At 40.0% G+C, this 17,030-nt stretch overlaps 1 protein-coding gene across 1 annotated transcript in view; it reads left to right on the top strand.

Annotated features, from left to right (window-relative positions):
- LOC134372640 (thyroid receptor-interacting protein 11-like) overlaps positions 1-17,030 on the top strand; it is a 53,136-nt gene that overhangs the window by 2,070 nt on the left and 34,036 nt on the right. Inside the window, 4 exon segments of the mRNA XM_063090077.1 lie at positions 1,547-1,605; positions 13,798-13,963; positions 14,444-14,536; positions 14,539-14,802. Of these exon segments, the coding sequence (XP_062946147.1) occupies positions 1,547-1,605; positions 13,798-13,963; positions 14,444-14,536; positions 14,539-14,802 (582 nt within the window).

Below are 17,030 nucleotides of genomic sequence, written 5' to 3'. Positions count from 1 at the left end.
GGTTGAGTCGATTGCCAGTGATGTGTTCTAACAGAAGTTTGTGGATCTCTCCCTGATAGCACTTACCATATTGAGTTATAATTTATCTCTTTCCTGATGTCCAGGGTGGGGACTGTATTTTTTTGGTCCTTATAGTAACAGTGTGTTGCATCTTCCTTGGTACATAGTAGGTGCTCAATAAAAATTTGCGAGGGGGGGAATCTTCAAAGTTGCTTAATGCTTTTATTCTTTTCCCTTTGTATTACTGTAGGGATTGCCTACCACCTAATTTATTGATTTTGTAAATTATTTAAAAAGAGTCAGATCTTTTATTAATTCAGCATATGTCTATTGAGTGTTTACCCTGTGCCAGTTATGAACAAGAAAACAGTCCCAAAGTAGCACTGTTGGTACAAATTGAAAATCATCCATATTTACAAATACCAGAAGGTTGCTATTCTACCAAACACTCTACTGATTTATTCAAGGTTAGGAGCTTGGACTTTTAAGTCAGATAGGCATGGGTTGAAATTCCACTTCCATGCATTGCAAGTTGTGGGATCTTTGGCAAATTATTAAATACTTCTAAAAACACAGTTTCTTTCTCATTGAGGAAATCAGAATTTTTTGTCCGCATAATATCTCCCCTTTACTTAAAAAAGACCAGGATTTTTGGGGGGGCGTAGGGAGTGGGAGGCCACTTAAATAATTTTAATCCCTCTTTGAAACAATTGCTGCTTTTAAAAATTACCTTTCTAAACAGATTAGGTTATACTTTGTCTTCTTCAGGGTAGCAATTAGACAGCCAGAGTTTCAAACAAAATGTATAAACAACCAGAGAAGCAACCCTACCTGTGATTTTCAAAACAAGGGTGTGTTTGTCAGTATAATTTATTGCATGCTGCTTGTATTTTCTTTTGACTTAAACTATAGTTCAGAGAAGTTATTTTTGTAATATTTAAAGTGCTGTGAGTAATGAAAAAACACTAATACCTAGAAAAAAATAACTCTGTGGATGATAATTTTCTGACAGCATCAGTGGTGCTATTTTGGCACTACTGGGCTCTGACTCTACTTTTAAATGCAAATGTATAAAACCAGACTGAGCTCATTATTATTTTTAGTAAGTTATATCTATGTTACTTTAAATAAGCATTCTTTTAGTGTATTTTCATTTTTTGTTTACAGGTCATTAATTATTTGATAGTATTAGAAGCAGAAGTTAGAAATAAGGCCTTAAGTCCCAGTTGAATAATTTTTATCTAAAATTACAGGGTAAGTCAACAGAGAAAGAGTGTCAGTTTTCAAAACTTAATGAGCACTTCAAGGGAGTAAAGGTAGACATCCTAAGGTATAGGACATAGGCAAAATAATGACTTACATGATAATGAACAACATTAACGGCAATGGAAAGTTGTGATGAAAATCAAGTGGTGTACGTCTGAATTTGTTCTCATATCTGCCTACTATTCTGTTTAAACCCAGTGAAATATATTTTCCTTAAAATGCTTGTTTATACTTCATGTGTTGATCAGATATTCAGTATATGCTATTTCTTTTAAAACAGAATTACCTCATTCTAGGAGAACAGAAATGGAAGCCATTCATGCAGTCTTAAAATCAGAGGTAAGGATAATTAAAGACTCATTAAACTTAGATTTTTCTTTCTTTCTTTTTTTTTTTTTTTTTTTTTGGTGGTTGGCCAGTAACGGGATCTGAACCCTTGACCTTGGTGTTATCAACACCTTGCTCTAACCAACTGAGCTAACCGGCCAGCCCAGATTTTTCTTTTTGGAAGCTGTGAGAGTTATTCAAACTTTATTTCAGATGGCGGCGGCTATGGCGGCGGCTGCGGCGGCTGGCGCGGAGTAGCTGAGGTGGAAAAGGTGGCCACTGGGCCTCAGGCAGCCGGGAAACTTGTGGACCTTCCTCTGGCCATCTCTTAAGGGAGGACTGCTGCTGCTGGCCGGTCGTGGGGGCTCAACGCCACTTTGCCCCCGGCAGGAGAGGCTGCCTCATTTACAGGCAACAGCTTTGAAGTGTGGAGCAGGAAAAGAACTGATTCTTAGCTGCAAAAGCGAGTCTTGAAACAGGGAACACGGCGCCAGGGCTGCTGTGGATGCAGCCAGGATCCCGGAGGCTGGGGCCGCACTGAAGGCGGCCAGCTGCCCTATTCAGGATTCGAGGTTTCAGGCCGGCATTAAAGAAGACTCCTGGGAGCGCCCGAGCGGCGCCGCGACTGAACAGCCCGAGGCGGCAGCGCCGAGAACACGGAAGGCAACAAACCAGAGACAGAGCGAGCGCCCGACCTGGCACAGCACTGTGAGTGATCCCTGGCCCACGCGGCTCCCGCCTGCACCACCAGGCCACTCACTGCCCCGGTGCTGCCTCCATTTTCCCAGGTGCGGGCAGCTCCGCCCTGCTCGGCCATCACTGAGCCCATTTGCTTGGCCTGGCGCAGGGCTTTCCGGACCCTGCGGGCCGGCCTCCTCTCCCACTCCCTCCGCGGTTCTCTGGCGGGGCTGGGGGTGTGGGGCGTCCCGACCAGTGTTGGGAGGGCTAGAAAGTACGGTCGGGCCGACTGTCACTCCACCACACCCTGGACTCCGGCCCCGGTAAACTTCCTGTTACTGGGAGGCAGATAACATCTCTGCGACCACCAGTTTGGAAAAAAGCCTAACGAATTTCTGGTTGGGAATAGTGTGGTAGGAGAGTTCCCAGGTCCGCTTGAACCTGCCGGAGAGCAGGCTGCAGGCAGGCACTAGACTCGGTTTATACCGGGGGGATACAAAGGTGAACAAGACCCGAGAAAGATCTACACAGTGCTACAAAGGCACCCAGAGAGACCGGTTGTCTGTGCCTAGCAGAAACCTGATAGACTTCCTGGGCGAGGCGGTGCTGAGCAGGGTCTTGAAGGCCCAGCTGATAGACGAGGGGTGCAGAAGACACGCCCCAGCCCAGCACAGTGTGCACAGAGGGGGGAGACTCGACAGAAACCACACACCCGGTGGGGTCGCCACTGCACGATCTAACAGCCTGGGCCAGAGCACACGGAACGGGGAGAAGTCCTGTACAGAAAGTGAAAGCTCAACAGAGATCACACACCCTGTGGTACGTGATCCACCAGCCCAGCAGAGTACAAGCTGACCAGAAAGGTGGATCCCCGGAGAAGCCCAAGACCCGAGGCAACCACACACACAAGACACTAGAGGCCAACTGAGCAGTCACGGCGGGAGCCATACCAAATTAGCAATCACAGCAACATCCTAGTTAGTCATTAGTCTCAAACCGGTGGACTGTGAAACCCCCTGCCACAATGAATAAACACCAAAAAAAAGACACCAGAAATACAAAAAATCAAGAAAGTACACCACCAAAAGTTAATAAATCTCATACTCTAGATCCTATAGAACAAGAAGCCCTTGAAATAACTGACAAGGAATTTCGAGTGATAATTCTAAGGAAACTGAATGAGATACAAGAAAACTCAGCTAGACATCATGATGAAATGAGGAAAAGTATACAGGATCTGAAAGAGGAAATATACAAGGAAATCAATGTCCTGAAAAAAAATGTAGCAGAACTTGCTGAACTGAAGAAATTATTCAGCGAAATAAAAAACACAACGGAGAGTTTAACCAGCAGGCTTGTCGAAGTTGAAGAGAGAACCTCTGAACTTGAAGATGGGCTGTTTGAAATAACACAAGCAGACAAAAAGAAAGAAAAAAGAATCAAGGACATGGAAGAAAATCTGAGAGAGATATCAGACAACCTCAAGCGCTCAAATATCCGAGTCATGGGTATTCCAGAAGGGGAGGAAAATGGAGATTCCATTGAAAACATATTCAACAAAATAGTGGCAGAAAACTTCCCAGGTATAGGAAAAATCACAAATCTTCAGATCCAGGAAGCTCAACGATCTCCAAACGTATTCAACCCAAAAAGGCCTTCTCCAAGACATGTCATAGTCAAATTGGCAAAACTCAGAGACAAAGAGAGAATCTTAAAAGCTGCAAGAGAGAAGCGTCAAATCACCTATAAGGGAGCCCCAATCAGGTTAACATCAGACTTCTCATCACAAACCCTAAAAGCAAGAAAGGAATGGGATGATATTTTCAAAATACTAAAAGACAAAGATTGCCAGCCAAGAATACTCTACCCTGCAAGGCTATCCTTCCGAAATGAGGGGCAAATAGTATATCTCTCAGACAAACAAAAACTGCGGGAGTTCACTACCACAAGACCACCCTTACAAGAAATCCTCAAGGGAGTACTGGGTTTGGTTCCCGAAAAATAACTACCACTGCCATAAAAACCTAAGAAAAATCTAAACCCGCTAGTACAATAAAAATGGCATTCATGAAGAGAAAACAAGCTAACAAAAACACTATCTACAACCTAAGGAACCAACAAACAAAGAAACCAAACAGTAAATCAGAAAGCAAGGAACAAAAGACACCTAAGACAACCAAACAACCAATAAAATGCTAGGAATAAATCAACACCTTTCAATAACAACTCTTAATGTTAAAGGCTTAAATTCCCCAATTAAAAGACACAGACTGGCTGACTGGATCAAAAAGCAGGACCCAACTATATGCTGCCTACAAGAGACCCACCTCACCCATAAAGATTCACACAGACTAAGAGTGAAAGGATGGAAAAAGATTTACCATGCAAACAGAAAAGAAAAACGAGCAGGAGTGGCTATTCTTATATCTGACAAAATAGACTTTAAACTAAAAACCATAAAAAGAGACAATGAGGGACACTACTTAATGATAAAAGGACTGATCCATCAAGAAGACATAACAATCATAAATATGTACGCACCCAATGTTGGAGCAGCCAGATTTATAAAACAAACTCTATTAGACCTAAAGAAGGAAATAGACACTAATACCATAATAGCAGGGGACCTGAACACTCCACTGTCAATATTAGACAGATCATCTAGGCAAAGAATCAGTAGAGAAACACAAGATCTAAACAAGACTCTAGACCAATTGGAATTGGCAGATATCTACAGAACATTCCACCCAACAACCTCAGAATATTCATTCTTCTCATCAGCACATGGATCATTCTCCAGGATAGATCACATATTAGGTCACAAATCAAGTCTCAATAAATTCAAAAAAATTGGAATTATCCCATGTATCTTCTCAGACCACAATGGATTAAAACTAGAAATTAATAACAAACAAAACTCTGGAAACTATGCAAACACATGGAAATTAAACAGCATTCTACTTAATGACATATGGGTCCAAGAAGAAATCAAGCAGGAAATCAAAAAGTTTATTGAAACTAATGAAAACAATGATACATCATACCAAAACCTGTGGGATACTGCAAAAGCAGTATTGAGGGGAAAATTTATTGCATTAAATGCTCACTTCAGAAGAATGGAAAGATGGCAAGTGAACAACCTAACACTTCACCTTAAAGAACTAGAAAAACAAGAACAATCCAATCCTAAAGTTAGCAGACGGAAATAAATCATTAAGATCAGAGCAGAACTGAATGAAATTGAAAACCAAAAAACAATTCAAAAGATCAACGAATCAAAAGGTTGGTTTTTTGAAAAGATAAATAAAATTGACAAACCATTAGCATGGCTAACAAAAAAAAGAAGAGAGAAGACTCAAATAACAAAAATGAGAAATGAAAAAGGCGATATTACAACTGATTCATCTGAAATACAAGGAATCATTCGAGACTACTATAAACAACTATACGCCAACAAATTTGAAAATCTGGAGGAAATGGATAAATTTCTGGACACACACAAGCTCCCAAAACTGAACCGTGAAGACGTAGAAAATTTGAACAGACCAATAACAATAAAGGAGATTGAAGCTGTTATCAGAAGGCTCCCAACAAAGAAAAGCCCAGGACCAGATGGATTCACAGCAGAATTTTACCAAACATTCAAAGAGGAATTGACACCGATTCTTTACAAACTATTCCAAAAGATTGAAACGGACGCAAATCTCCCAAACTCATTCTATGAAGCAAACATCATCCTGATACCAAAACCAGGTAAAGATATAACCAAAAAAGAAAACTACAGGCCGATATCCTTGATGAATATAGATGCAAAAATCCTCACTAAAATACTAGCAAACAGAATACAGCAACACATACGAAAAATTATTCATCATGATCAAGTGGGATTCATCCCAGGGATGCAAGGTTGGTTCAACATACGCAAATCAATAAATGTGATACACCATATTAATAAACTCAAACACCAGGACCATATGATCATCTCTATAGATGCTGAAAAAGCATTTGATAAAGTTCAGCACTCATTCATGACAAAGACCCTCTATAAGTTAGGTATAGAGGGAAAGTATCTCAACATAATTAAAGCCATATATGACAAACCCACTGCCAATATCATCCTGAATGGGGAAAAGCTGAAAGCTTTTCCTTTAAGAACAGGCACTAGACAAGGATGCCCACTCTCACCACTCCTATTCAACATAGTGTTGGAAGTACTAGCCAGAGCAATCAGAGAAGAGAAGGAAATAAAGGGCATCCAGATTGGAAAAGATGAAGTCAAACTGTCCCTGTTTGCAGATGACATGATCCTATATATCGAACAGCCTAAAACCTCTACAAAAAAACTGTTGGAATTGATAAATGATTTCAGCACAGTAGCAGGATACAAAATCAACACACAAAAATCAGTAGCATTTCTTTTCTCCAATAGTGAACATGCAGAAGGAGAAATCAAGAAAGCCTGCCCATTTACAATAGCCACCAAAAAAATAAAATACTTAGGAATTGAGTTAACCAAGGAGGTGAAAAATCTCTATAATGAGAACTACAAACCACTGCTGAGAGAAATTAGAGAGGATACAAGAAGATGGAAAGATATTCCATGCTCTTGGATTGGAAGAATCAACATAGTGAAAATGTCCATACTACCCAAAGTGATATACAAATTCAATGCAATCCCCATCAAAATTCCAAAGACATTTTTCTCAGAAATGGAAAAAACTATTCAGACATTTATATGGAACAATAAAAGACCACGAATAGCCAAAGCAATGCTCAGCAAAAAAAATAAAGCTGGAGGCATAACACTACCTGACTTTAAGCTATACTACAAAGCTATAATAACCAAAACAGTATGGTACTGGCATAAAAACAGACACACTGACCAATGGAATAGAATAGAGAATCCAGAAATCAACCCACACACTTACTGCCATCTGATCTTTGACAAAGGCACCAAGCCTATTCACTGGGGAAGGGACTGCCTCTTCAGCAAGTGGTGTTGGGATAACTGGATATCGATATGCAGGAGAATGAAACTAGATCCATACCTCTCACCGTATACTAAAATCAACTCAAAATGGATTAAGGATTTAAATATACACCCTGAAACAATAAAACTTCTTAAAGAAAACATAGGGGAAACACTTCAGGAAATAGGACTGGGCACAGACTTCATGAATACGACCCCAAAAGCACGGGCAACCAAAGGAAAAATAAACAAATGGGATTATATCAAACTAAAAAGCTTCTGCACAGCAAAAGAAACAATTAACAGAGTTAAAAGACAACCAACAGAGTGGGAGAAAATATTTGCAAAATAAACACCTGACAAAGGATTAATATCCAGAATATATAAGGAACTCAAACAACTTTACAAGAAGAAAACAAGCAACCCAATTAAAAAATGGGCAAAAGAGCTAAGTAGGCATTTCTCTAAGGAAGATATCCAAATGGCCAACAGACATATGAAAAAATGCTCAACATCACTCAGCATCCGGGAAATGCAAATCAAAACCACATTGAGATACCATCTAACCCCAGTTAGGATGGCTAAAATCCAAAAGACTATGAACGATAAATGCTGGCGAGGCTGCGGAGAAAAAGGAACTCTCATACATTGTTGGTGGGACTGCAAAATGGTGCAGCCTCTATGGAAAATGGTATGGAGGTTCCTTAAACAATTGCAAATAGATCTACCATACGACCCAGCCATCCCACTGTTGGGAATATACCCAGAGGAATGGAAATCATCAAGTCGAAGGTATACCTGTTCCCCAATGTTCATCGCAGCACTCTTTACAATAGCCAAGAGTTGGAACCAGCCCAAATGCCCATCATCAGATGAGTGGATACGGAAAATGTGGTACATCTACACAATGGAATACTACTCAGCTATAAAAACGAATGAAATACTGCCATTTGCAACAACATGGATGGACCTTGAGAGAATTATATTAAGTGAAACAAGTCAGGCACAGAAAGAGAAATACCACATGTTCTCACTTATTGGAGGGAGCTAAACATTAATATATAAATTCACACACACACATACACACACACACACACAAATCGGGGGGGGGAGGGAAGAAGATATAACAACCACAATTACTTGAAGTTGATACAACAAGCAAACAGAAAGGACATTGTTGGGGGGGAGGGGGGGGAGGGAGAAGGGAGGGAGGTTTTGGTGATGGGGAGCATTAATCAGCTACAATGTATATCGACAAAATAAAATTTAAAAAAAAAAAAAAAAAAAAAAACTTTATTTCAGTCCTCTCATGTTAAATGCACTTCCTTCCACTTTTTATTTCTTCTTCTTTATCTCTGTTTTGTGAGATTTTATCAGCCTCTTTTAGATGAAGAATATATTTACATGTTACTGCAGTTTGCTGTTCTTAAATATTCCTATCTCTATTTCTGTATGCTGGAAGTAGGAAAACTGCCAAATGTAGAAATGACTGTTACAAAAATCTGTCATTATCAGGGATTTACTGTGTTCTAGGAGTGTGTTAAATTGCAGTAGTACATTTATTTAAGTATAATATGAAGACTGTAATTCTGTTTAATTTACAGCTTTTTAATTCCCAAACATTAAAATAACAATAATATTTGGATACAAAGTAGTTAAGAATATAGGTATAGCAAATTAATTTTACCATTTTATTCATTATTGGTCAAGTGTCTAGTCATGACTAGTTCTGGACATTATACTTAATAGGGATGAGAAAAGCTTGGAAAAGAGTTCAAAGGAAAGCCATAAAGAAAAATGAAAGGATTTAAAAGTAGTTTCTAGGGCTGGCCCCCTGGCTCACTCGGGTGAGTGCGGCGCTGGGAGTGCCAAGGCCACGGGTTCAGATCCTATATAGGGATGGCCAGTGTGCTCACTGGCTGAGCATGGTGCAGACAACATCATGCAGAGGGTTGCGATCCCCTTACCAGTAAAAAAAAAAAAAAAAAAAAAAAAAAAAAAAAAAGTAGGTTCTATTGTAAAGGACTAAAGAAACTCAACTATTAACCTTGAGATAAGAACAGTGAGAGAACACTTAATAATTGTGTTTCAGCAAAAGATATTCTTAGAGGACTGTGGTAAGCATGTTTTCCTCTTAACTAAGCCCATAAAAAGAGAACATTGAATTTAGATATAAGAAAATATTTACTCACTAGCATTGTTGAACTCTGGTCTAGATTATCCAGGTGGGATTGTGGAATTTGAAAGTAGAGGGACCTCTCAAGAAGAACTACAGTGGTATTCTGCTTCGGTACAAGATGGCAGTTTGGTGGCACTTAGAGATCTTAGCTAATACCTTAGTAATTACCTAATAAGTAAAGTAGGTGTGTTCCAGTGACAAACAGTTTCTTTGTATGGCCGAGATAGGAAATCATTCCCACAGTTCCTAAAGAAATCCTGAGAAAGCATTCATTGACACAAATCCACCCAGAAAAATTAAAGGGCAGAGGTGTGTGTGGTAGCATTAGCGTTGGTTAATTCACCAATGTACATTTTGAGAAAAAAATAAATAAGGTTAACCTGCTCAATGAATGTCTGCTCCATATTGAGCTTGAGAAGGGAGATAGAAGTATTCTGTCCATCTGTTGATCTCAGTTCTTTTAATACCTCTCATAGTGTTATCATTGGACTATAGTAAGTATGATTCTAGTGTTTAGAAATATTTGTTTTTGATAAAACACCTCCAAATGCAAGCTAACTTTCTCATTTGGTGTTTATTCAAAGTACCATAAGCTACTCAAATACTAGAGGAAAAGAGACGATTGGACTTCCCAAGGGCTTACTTTCTAAGATAATTTTGACTATACATAATTCTCACCTTATGTGCTCACTTCATACCCTAACCCCATATGTGACTGTGCAGTATATCTGTTCAAGACTTACTGCTGTAAGAGGATAAGGTGTAGATATGGCTGAATCTTTTATTTAGTAAGTTTTCATATAGACAGAGGGCAGTGTTTTTTCAGAGGTTTTCCAAAGGAAATTAGATTTGCTTATAGATGTTAATATGTGTAGCTGACTGAATTAGTTAGGATTCTTTAGTTCCAGGTAATAGTAACCAGTGTAAGCTAACTTAACCTTCTGTATACGAAGAAAAACAGTCATCACATTTACTGTGTTGGTCCAGTAGACTGTTTTAATCTTTTTATGTTAAGTCATTTTACAAATAACTTACAAAAGTATGAATAAAGTAATGGTGAAAAACTTTATTAGAAATTTTAACAATTTAAATATAGAAAATCCAAATTTCTATTTCATATTTTTCTGGTTTTCAAGCATACACACAAAATAGGCAGTGTTCTTTGGATTCAGTTTACTGCTTATTAACTCTTTTTTTGTGTTTAAAATTAAATTTTTTAAGGAAACATATTGATGGCACATGTTAACTGTTAAGCATACATGAGAATGTTTCTATCTATCTTGTAAATACTGGTTCCAGATTTTAATTACTCCCCTAGTAGATTTTAGGTTATCATTACTTCTAATTCTTTTGTTTGACTGGTAAGGGAATCACAAACCTCGGCACGGTGTGTGGTCTGCACCACGCTCAGCCAGTGAGCTCACTGGCCATCCCTATATTGGATCCGAACCCGTGGCCTCAGCGCTACCAGCGCCACACTCTCCTGAGTGAGCCACAGGGCTGCCCCCTTTAAAAAAATTTTTTTATGTTTTGATCATTACTTCTAATTCTTGACTTGTGTCATTAAAACTGACAGTTTTGAAAACTTTAATGGCTCATGGGTTTTTTTAACTTAATCATAATTGATTATACATATTTTGGGGATTCTGTGTTGATCAAATCAATATCACTAGCATATATATTGTTACAAATCGTAATTATTCTTTATGCCCCTTGTCCAATCTCTCTCCATCCCCTCTCCCTCCCCCCTCCCCCCTCTAATTACCCTAGATTTCTTCTCTCCTTCTGAAAGAATAATGGTTACTTTGTTGATTTGTTGCCTAGATGATCTGTCCAGTGCTGACAGGTGTGATCAGGTCCCCCAATATTATCATAGAACAGACGCTTCCTCTGTCACTCTGGAATGGACTTTGTGGAGAGAGACATCCGCCTCCTTTCTTTATGTCTGTTGGTGACTCTCCTTGTGTCAGTGCACTCCAGGGGCTGGCGGACCATGTGTGGTGGTTGTGGCGTCCAGCTGCTTTTGGAGTAGTCATGGTTATTTTAGTGGCTGTGGTGGACCACCCACATGGAGGTGATATTTTTGGCATGCTTCTTGGTGCTGGTGGAGTGCCTGGTTGTGGGGAGTGTCTGGTCCCCATCTTCATACCTTGGGTCCTCACCTCCATGCCTCGGGTCCACAGGCAGTCCCTGAGGTGCTGGCACGGTGTGCCTGGTTGTGAGAGGGTGTCCGGTCCCCAGATCCATACCTTGGGTCCCTGGGTGGGCCCCAAGGCACTGGCACTATATGCCTGGTTATGGTTATCCATGGCTCAGGTACTTGAGTGGGCCCTGAGGTGCTGGCGGCATGCCTGGATGTGGGGAGTGGGGTCCAGTTCCTGGCTCGAAGCCTTGGGTTCCCAGGTGGGCCCCAAGGTGCTGGCTATGTGAGTGGGTGTGAGTGGGGGTCCTGTCCCTATCTCCATGCCTCATGTCCCCAGGCAGGCCCCAATGCACTGGTGGTGTGTCAGGGCCGGAACTAATTTTTCATCCTTTGCTTACTTCTAAAATGGGGGAACTTCCTGTGGCAACCAGTACTTGAACTCTGTAGTTGAGCTAAATTGCTGCTTTGCTGCTGTTTCCCTAGGGAAGGCTTTTTGTGCAGCTCAGGGTTTAATGGTTGACCTTAAAGGTACTTCCGGCTCTCCAGAGACCTGGTGCACCTGGATTGTATAGAAACTCTGACCTGGGCCTGAGTTTTTTCATCAAACTGCACCCCCGGCAATTCTGCATTCCCGACCAGTCTCCTCTGAGTAGTCCTGCACTGATTGGGGGGCTGATTGGCTGTCCTTCCTGTGTACCAGTGTTCTCCTGGTGGGCCTGTCTTCCCCACCACCCGTGCTTCAAACACTTCCCATGGGACGGGCCGTGCACCATTCCCTGGCGATGACTCATTGGCCTCTGAATGGCTCCCATTTTTCAGCTGTTCTAGCTCCTCACTCCTGTGTGGGTCCACAGGAACCCTCTTAATGGTCTTGCTGTCCTGGAGGCTGCCAAGGACCCCTTTTCCCCTGCTGCCTCCAAGTAACCCCATCTGAAGGGCACAGCTGTGGCTTCTGCTGGCTCCTGCTCCGTGCACTCAGCAGCTTAAGCATTAAAGCAGCGATGACCTGAAACTCTCAGAGCACTTTTTTCTTTCTCCCATCATGGTTTCTCCCACCTTCATGAACTCTGTAGGTCTCTCCTCCTCTTCCCCTGAGCTCCAGTGGCCCCAGTTTGGCTGATGTTATGTTTTTATAGTTCTAAATTGGTTGATTTGTGGGAGAGAGTGACGCTGGGGACTGTCTATTCCACCATCTTGACTGGAGCTTCCTGCTTTTATTATTATTACAACACTTGTTTGGGTGGGTTCCAAAGTCCGACCTGTGTTTGAATGTTCATTGTGCTATTTACCATCTGTGTTACTTTGGGTAAGTTACTTAACCTTTCCAGGCTTCTGTTTTATCATCAGTAAAGTAGATGTCATCATAATACCTACCTTGTAGGATTGTTTTGAGGTTTATATTTTTTATTTTTATTTATTTATTTATTTGAGGTTTAAATATAAAGCTGTTAGCCCAGTGCTGGCACATAAATAAGTGCATCAGATTAAAGAATACCTATACTTATTTTCTCAGGAAGTAGAAGCTAATTTATAGATTAGGATTCTTGGTTAGCAGCAAAAACTATCTCTAGCTAAGTAAAGGAAAAGAGGATTTACTGGAAGGACCTGGTGTAGTCCATCCATAGGACTGGAGGAAGAGATGAGCATTCTGGCCACAGGAAGGAGTGGGGACAGAGTCAGGAATCTAGGTAGTGGGATACTGCAGACAGCCTCTTCAAGGTGCAGCTATCATAAAGCTTCTCGTCCAACCAATTTCTCTCTTTTGAGGACTCAGCTCAAGACCTAGGTTCCTGGGAGAGACACTGGTCTTCTCAACTTGGGTAGCAAGGCACCTTGATTGACAATTTGGAATTCCCATCAAGACTGGTAGATAGAAAGGCTGAGTGAGAGGATAGGGATGGTAGGATAACAGATACAGATTGGCCAGAGGGTTGTGAGCTGGTATTGGTGGACTATGTCATTAGGAAAAGATATTTTTGCTTATCTTTTGTTTCAGTGTTTTCTTGCTGGTGTTCCCTCTTTAAGAGTAGAAAAACTGTTTTTAAGGTCTAAGAAGGGAAAGGGTGTAGTTTTTCAGAATTGTCCTAATTTGGGGCCTGTGTTTAACTTCTTTTCAGCCTTGACATATTCAGAGAATTATTTTTAATAAAATGGACTTTCGGACAACAGTAAAATAAATAGCTTAGGTAAATTTATTGATCATAAACATGGTTAACTTTGTTTTTATTTTTTAAGGAACTTAAACAGAACCGAAGTCAGGAAATTGATGACCATCAACATGACATGTCAGTATTGCAGAACGTACATCAACAGAAATTGACACAAATGCATCGTCGGTATCGAGAGGAATTAAGCTACTATGAAGAATGAATTGAAGAACTGAAAAACCTGTTACAAGAAGGTTATTAGTTTTATTAATTTAACATGTTAGATGACATACTTAAGTGACAATTCTAGCACTCTGAGACCAGGACACTGCTATAAATTTGCACTAAGTTCTAAAGAATGAGTAAATGACTAGCTCTGCTTGTCTGCCAGAAATTTGCTATGGCACCACTACTTTCAAGATTTTGCAAAAATGGAAAGGTCCTTTTGCATTTGTGGTAAATAGTTATAATTCATAGATTTTTTTTTTTTTTTTTGCGTTGTTTGGTGGTCATATTTTACTTTCTTTCAAACTCAGGTATGTAGGTTTTTAGTAGTTGATTCAAATCCTATGTTTCCCCAACTTTTTATTTATTTAAACATGCTTAGTTTAGTATGGTAATTTAATTTTTCTTTTTAAGCTTTTCAAGTTCTGAACTCTTAAATCTTAGTTGTAAATAGCAAGCTATTTACTTCTCGATTCTTAATATTTGATATCCTTGACTTTATATTCTAGGTGGCTCAGGAGTCACAGGAACTGATCACTCTAAAATCTATGAGATGCGAAAAACTATTCAAGTTCTACAAACTGAAAAAATGGAATCTACAAAAAAATTGAAGAACTTGAGCATAAAATAAAAGACATAAGTGAAAAATTACCTTCTGCAGGAAATGACAGAGATGTTTTAAGGAGAGAACAAGAACAACTAAACATGGAAAAGAGACAAATAATTGAAGAATGTGAAAGCTTGAAACTGGATTGCAGTACGTTGCAATCTTATGCTATGAAGCAAAGTGATTGTGTGACAGAAAAGGAAAGAATTCTTCCACAGAGTACATCAGTGGAAGAAGTCACAGTGCAAAAAGCACTGCCTGGTATAAAATGTTTGGAACTTATTTCAGACTGGTATTTCATTGCACACTAGTTGTTTTTAAACAGTTGAATAAATGAATACTTCTTGGAAATGGAGTATTCATGGAAACAACTTTGAGTAATTTGAGAATTGCTTGGTTTGGATTCAGTGCCATAGTTGTTAATAGATCACAAATAGGAATTTTCTACTGAAAGTGGTTAAGTATTGGCTTGGTGTTTCTCAACCTACCTTCATTATTCTTTTATTTACATGTAACTCATTGATTTAGGAGGCCATGCAGATATCTGAGAAAAGTTTATGTACATTGACATTTTTGGGAGGAGGTAAAGGTCTGTTTCTTGTAATCTATATTGAATACTTCCTGTAACTCATCAGGGCCCAAACCCTCCAGTTAAGGAATGCAGTCTTTCTTCTTCAAAAATCTGTTGGTGCCTTTTGAAGTGATCTTCTATATCGAGCAAAGGACTGAGTAATAAGAGCCATAGATCTTCTGCCATTTTCCATGCTAAAGATGATATTTATAGTATTGGATGAAATACACCAGTATGCCTTCATGGTAGGAAAACATAATGGGAGCTCTTCTACTGAAAAGATACATTTCATTTTGCACTTTGTCCTTCTCTCACACTGTCAACTCTCACTTTTTGAACTCACGCATTTCTGCTCTGGAGGTTTCCAGCCCTTGTGTGCTTGTGACCCCCCACATCTGCATCCCTCAACCAGTTGTTTATCGTGAGTTCCTGATCTGTATGGCCACTTCTGTATACATCAGATGGATTTTCAAACTAAAGTTAAGTTTAAAGGAAAGTCACCGTGTCCTTTTCCGCCTCCTCTTCCTTTCCCTACCTTAGTGATTGGTAGCATTTTCCAGTCTCCCAAAACAGAAAGCTAGAAGTCATCACCTAGCAAGTCCCGTAGGTTCTGTTTCCTTAGCTTTTCTCTGATTCAGTGATATTTTGGGGTTGTATCTCATAGGAGCTCTAGGGTTTCTCACAGGTTCATCAGTCCTGGGAGCTGCCATGCAGTGGGAGTCTGGGCTTCTTTCTCAGTTGGCTTCAATCGAAGTAGTGCTGCTCTTTTTTTAAAAAAAATTATTTATCTATCATGTTGGGCGATCCATATGAGTTTATTTGCTTAAAAAGCAAACCTACTGCCCTAGACTTTCTCCTTTTTTCCATTTTTGTTGCCATGGAATTACTTTAGCCAATCATAATTGCTTTCTGCCTATGTTAACTATAGCAGATCTCTTAGTGGAGCAAGATAATATAGTGGTTGAGAACCTGACTGGGTTGGAATACAGCTCTATTGCTAACTAGCTGACCTGGGACAAGTTAGTTAATATCTCTTTGCTTTGGTTTTTTCACTGACAGGGTTTAGATAATAATAGTAACTTCCTTACAGTTGTTGTAGTAGTAATGAGGATTATAAGAGTTAGTTACTAGCTACACATTCTCTTTAGAACAGTGTCTGGCCAATAGTGTTGTAAAAGCATTAGCCATTTTTATTCTCTGGTCTCCATGATTCCTTCTTTAATCCATTTTTTCCATTCTGCAGCCAGAATAATTTTTCAGAAATGAAAAGCAAGTTATTCCCTTGCTTTCACCGTTTTTTATTTGGTTGCTGACTGGTTTGGGGATCTGAACCCCTTGACGTTGGTGTTACCAGCACTTTGTGCCAACCAACTGAGCTAATCAACCAGTCCTTAGCAGTTGCAGTCTCCCATGTGGGAAGATTTAGTTTTAATTCTTTAATTTATTTTTTGGGCCCCTGGCCAGTATGAGAATCCAAACCCTTGACTGTGGTGTTCTAATACCATGCTCTAACTAACTGAGCTAACTGGCCAGCCCCCATTCCCATGTTTTTAGTACTTTGTGGCTCCCTGTGAACTTCAGGATGAAGTCTAAACTTCTTAGTTGGACATGTAATGTCCATCATGATCTGGTCCCTGTCTGCCTCTTTTGTTTCCACTCTTCCCATTCTCCTCACATTCTGAGCTTTAGCCATATTGAACTTTCTACAGCTTCTGAAACCAATGGTGTTGTCTCTTTGCTCTGTTGCCTTTGCTGGTTTCTCTGTGTGGACTGTTGCCATGTTTCTTTTAGCTAACTCTTACTATTTTGATTCAGTATGGGTATTACCTCAACTGGGAGGTACCTAGCACTGCCACTTCCCTGGCCCCATTTTCTCCCCCTAGTCTGGATTAGGTGTTTGCCTTTTTTTTCTCTCATA

Source organism: Cynocephalus volans, chromosome 3 (assembly GCF_027409185.1).
Source record: "Cynocephalus volans isolate mCynVol1 chromosome 3, mCynVol1.pri, whole genome shotgun sequence".
Lineage (NCBI taxonomy): Eukaryota > Metazoa > Chordata > Mammalia > Dermoptera > Cynocephalidae > Cynocephalus > Cynocephalus volans.
This window is presented reverse-complemented; position numbering and strand designations above follow the sequence as displayed.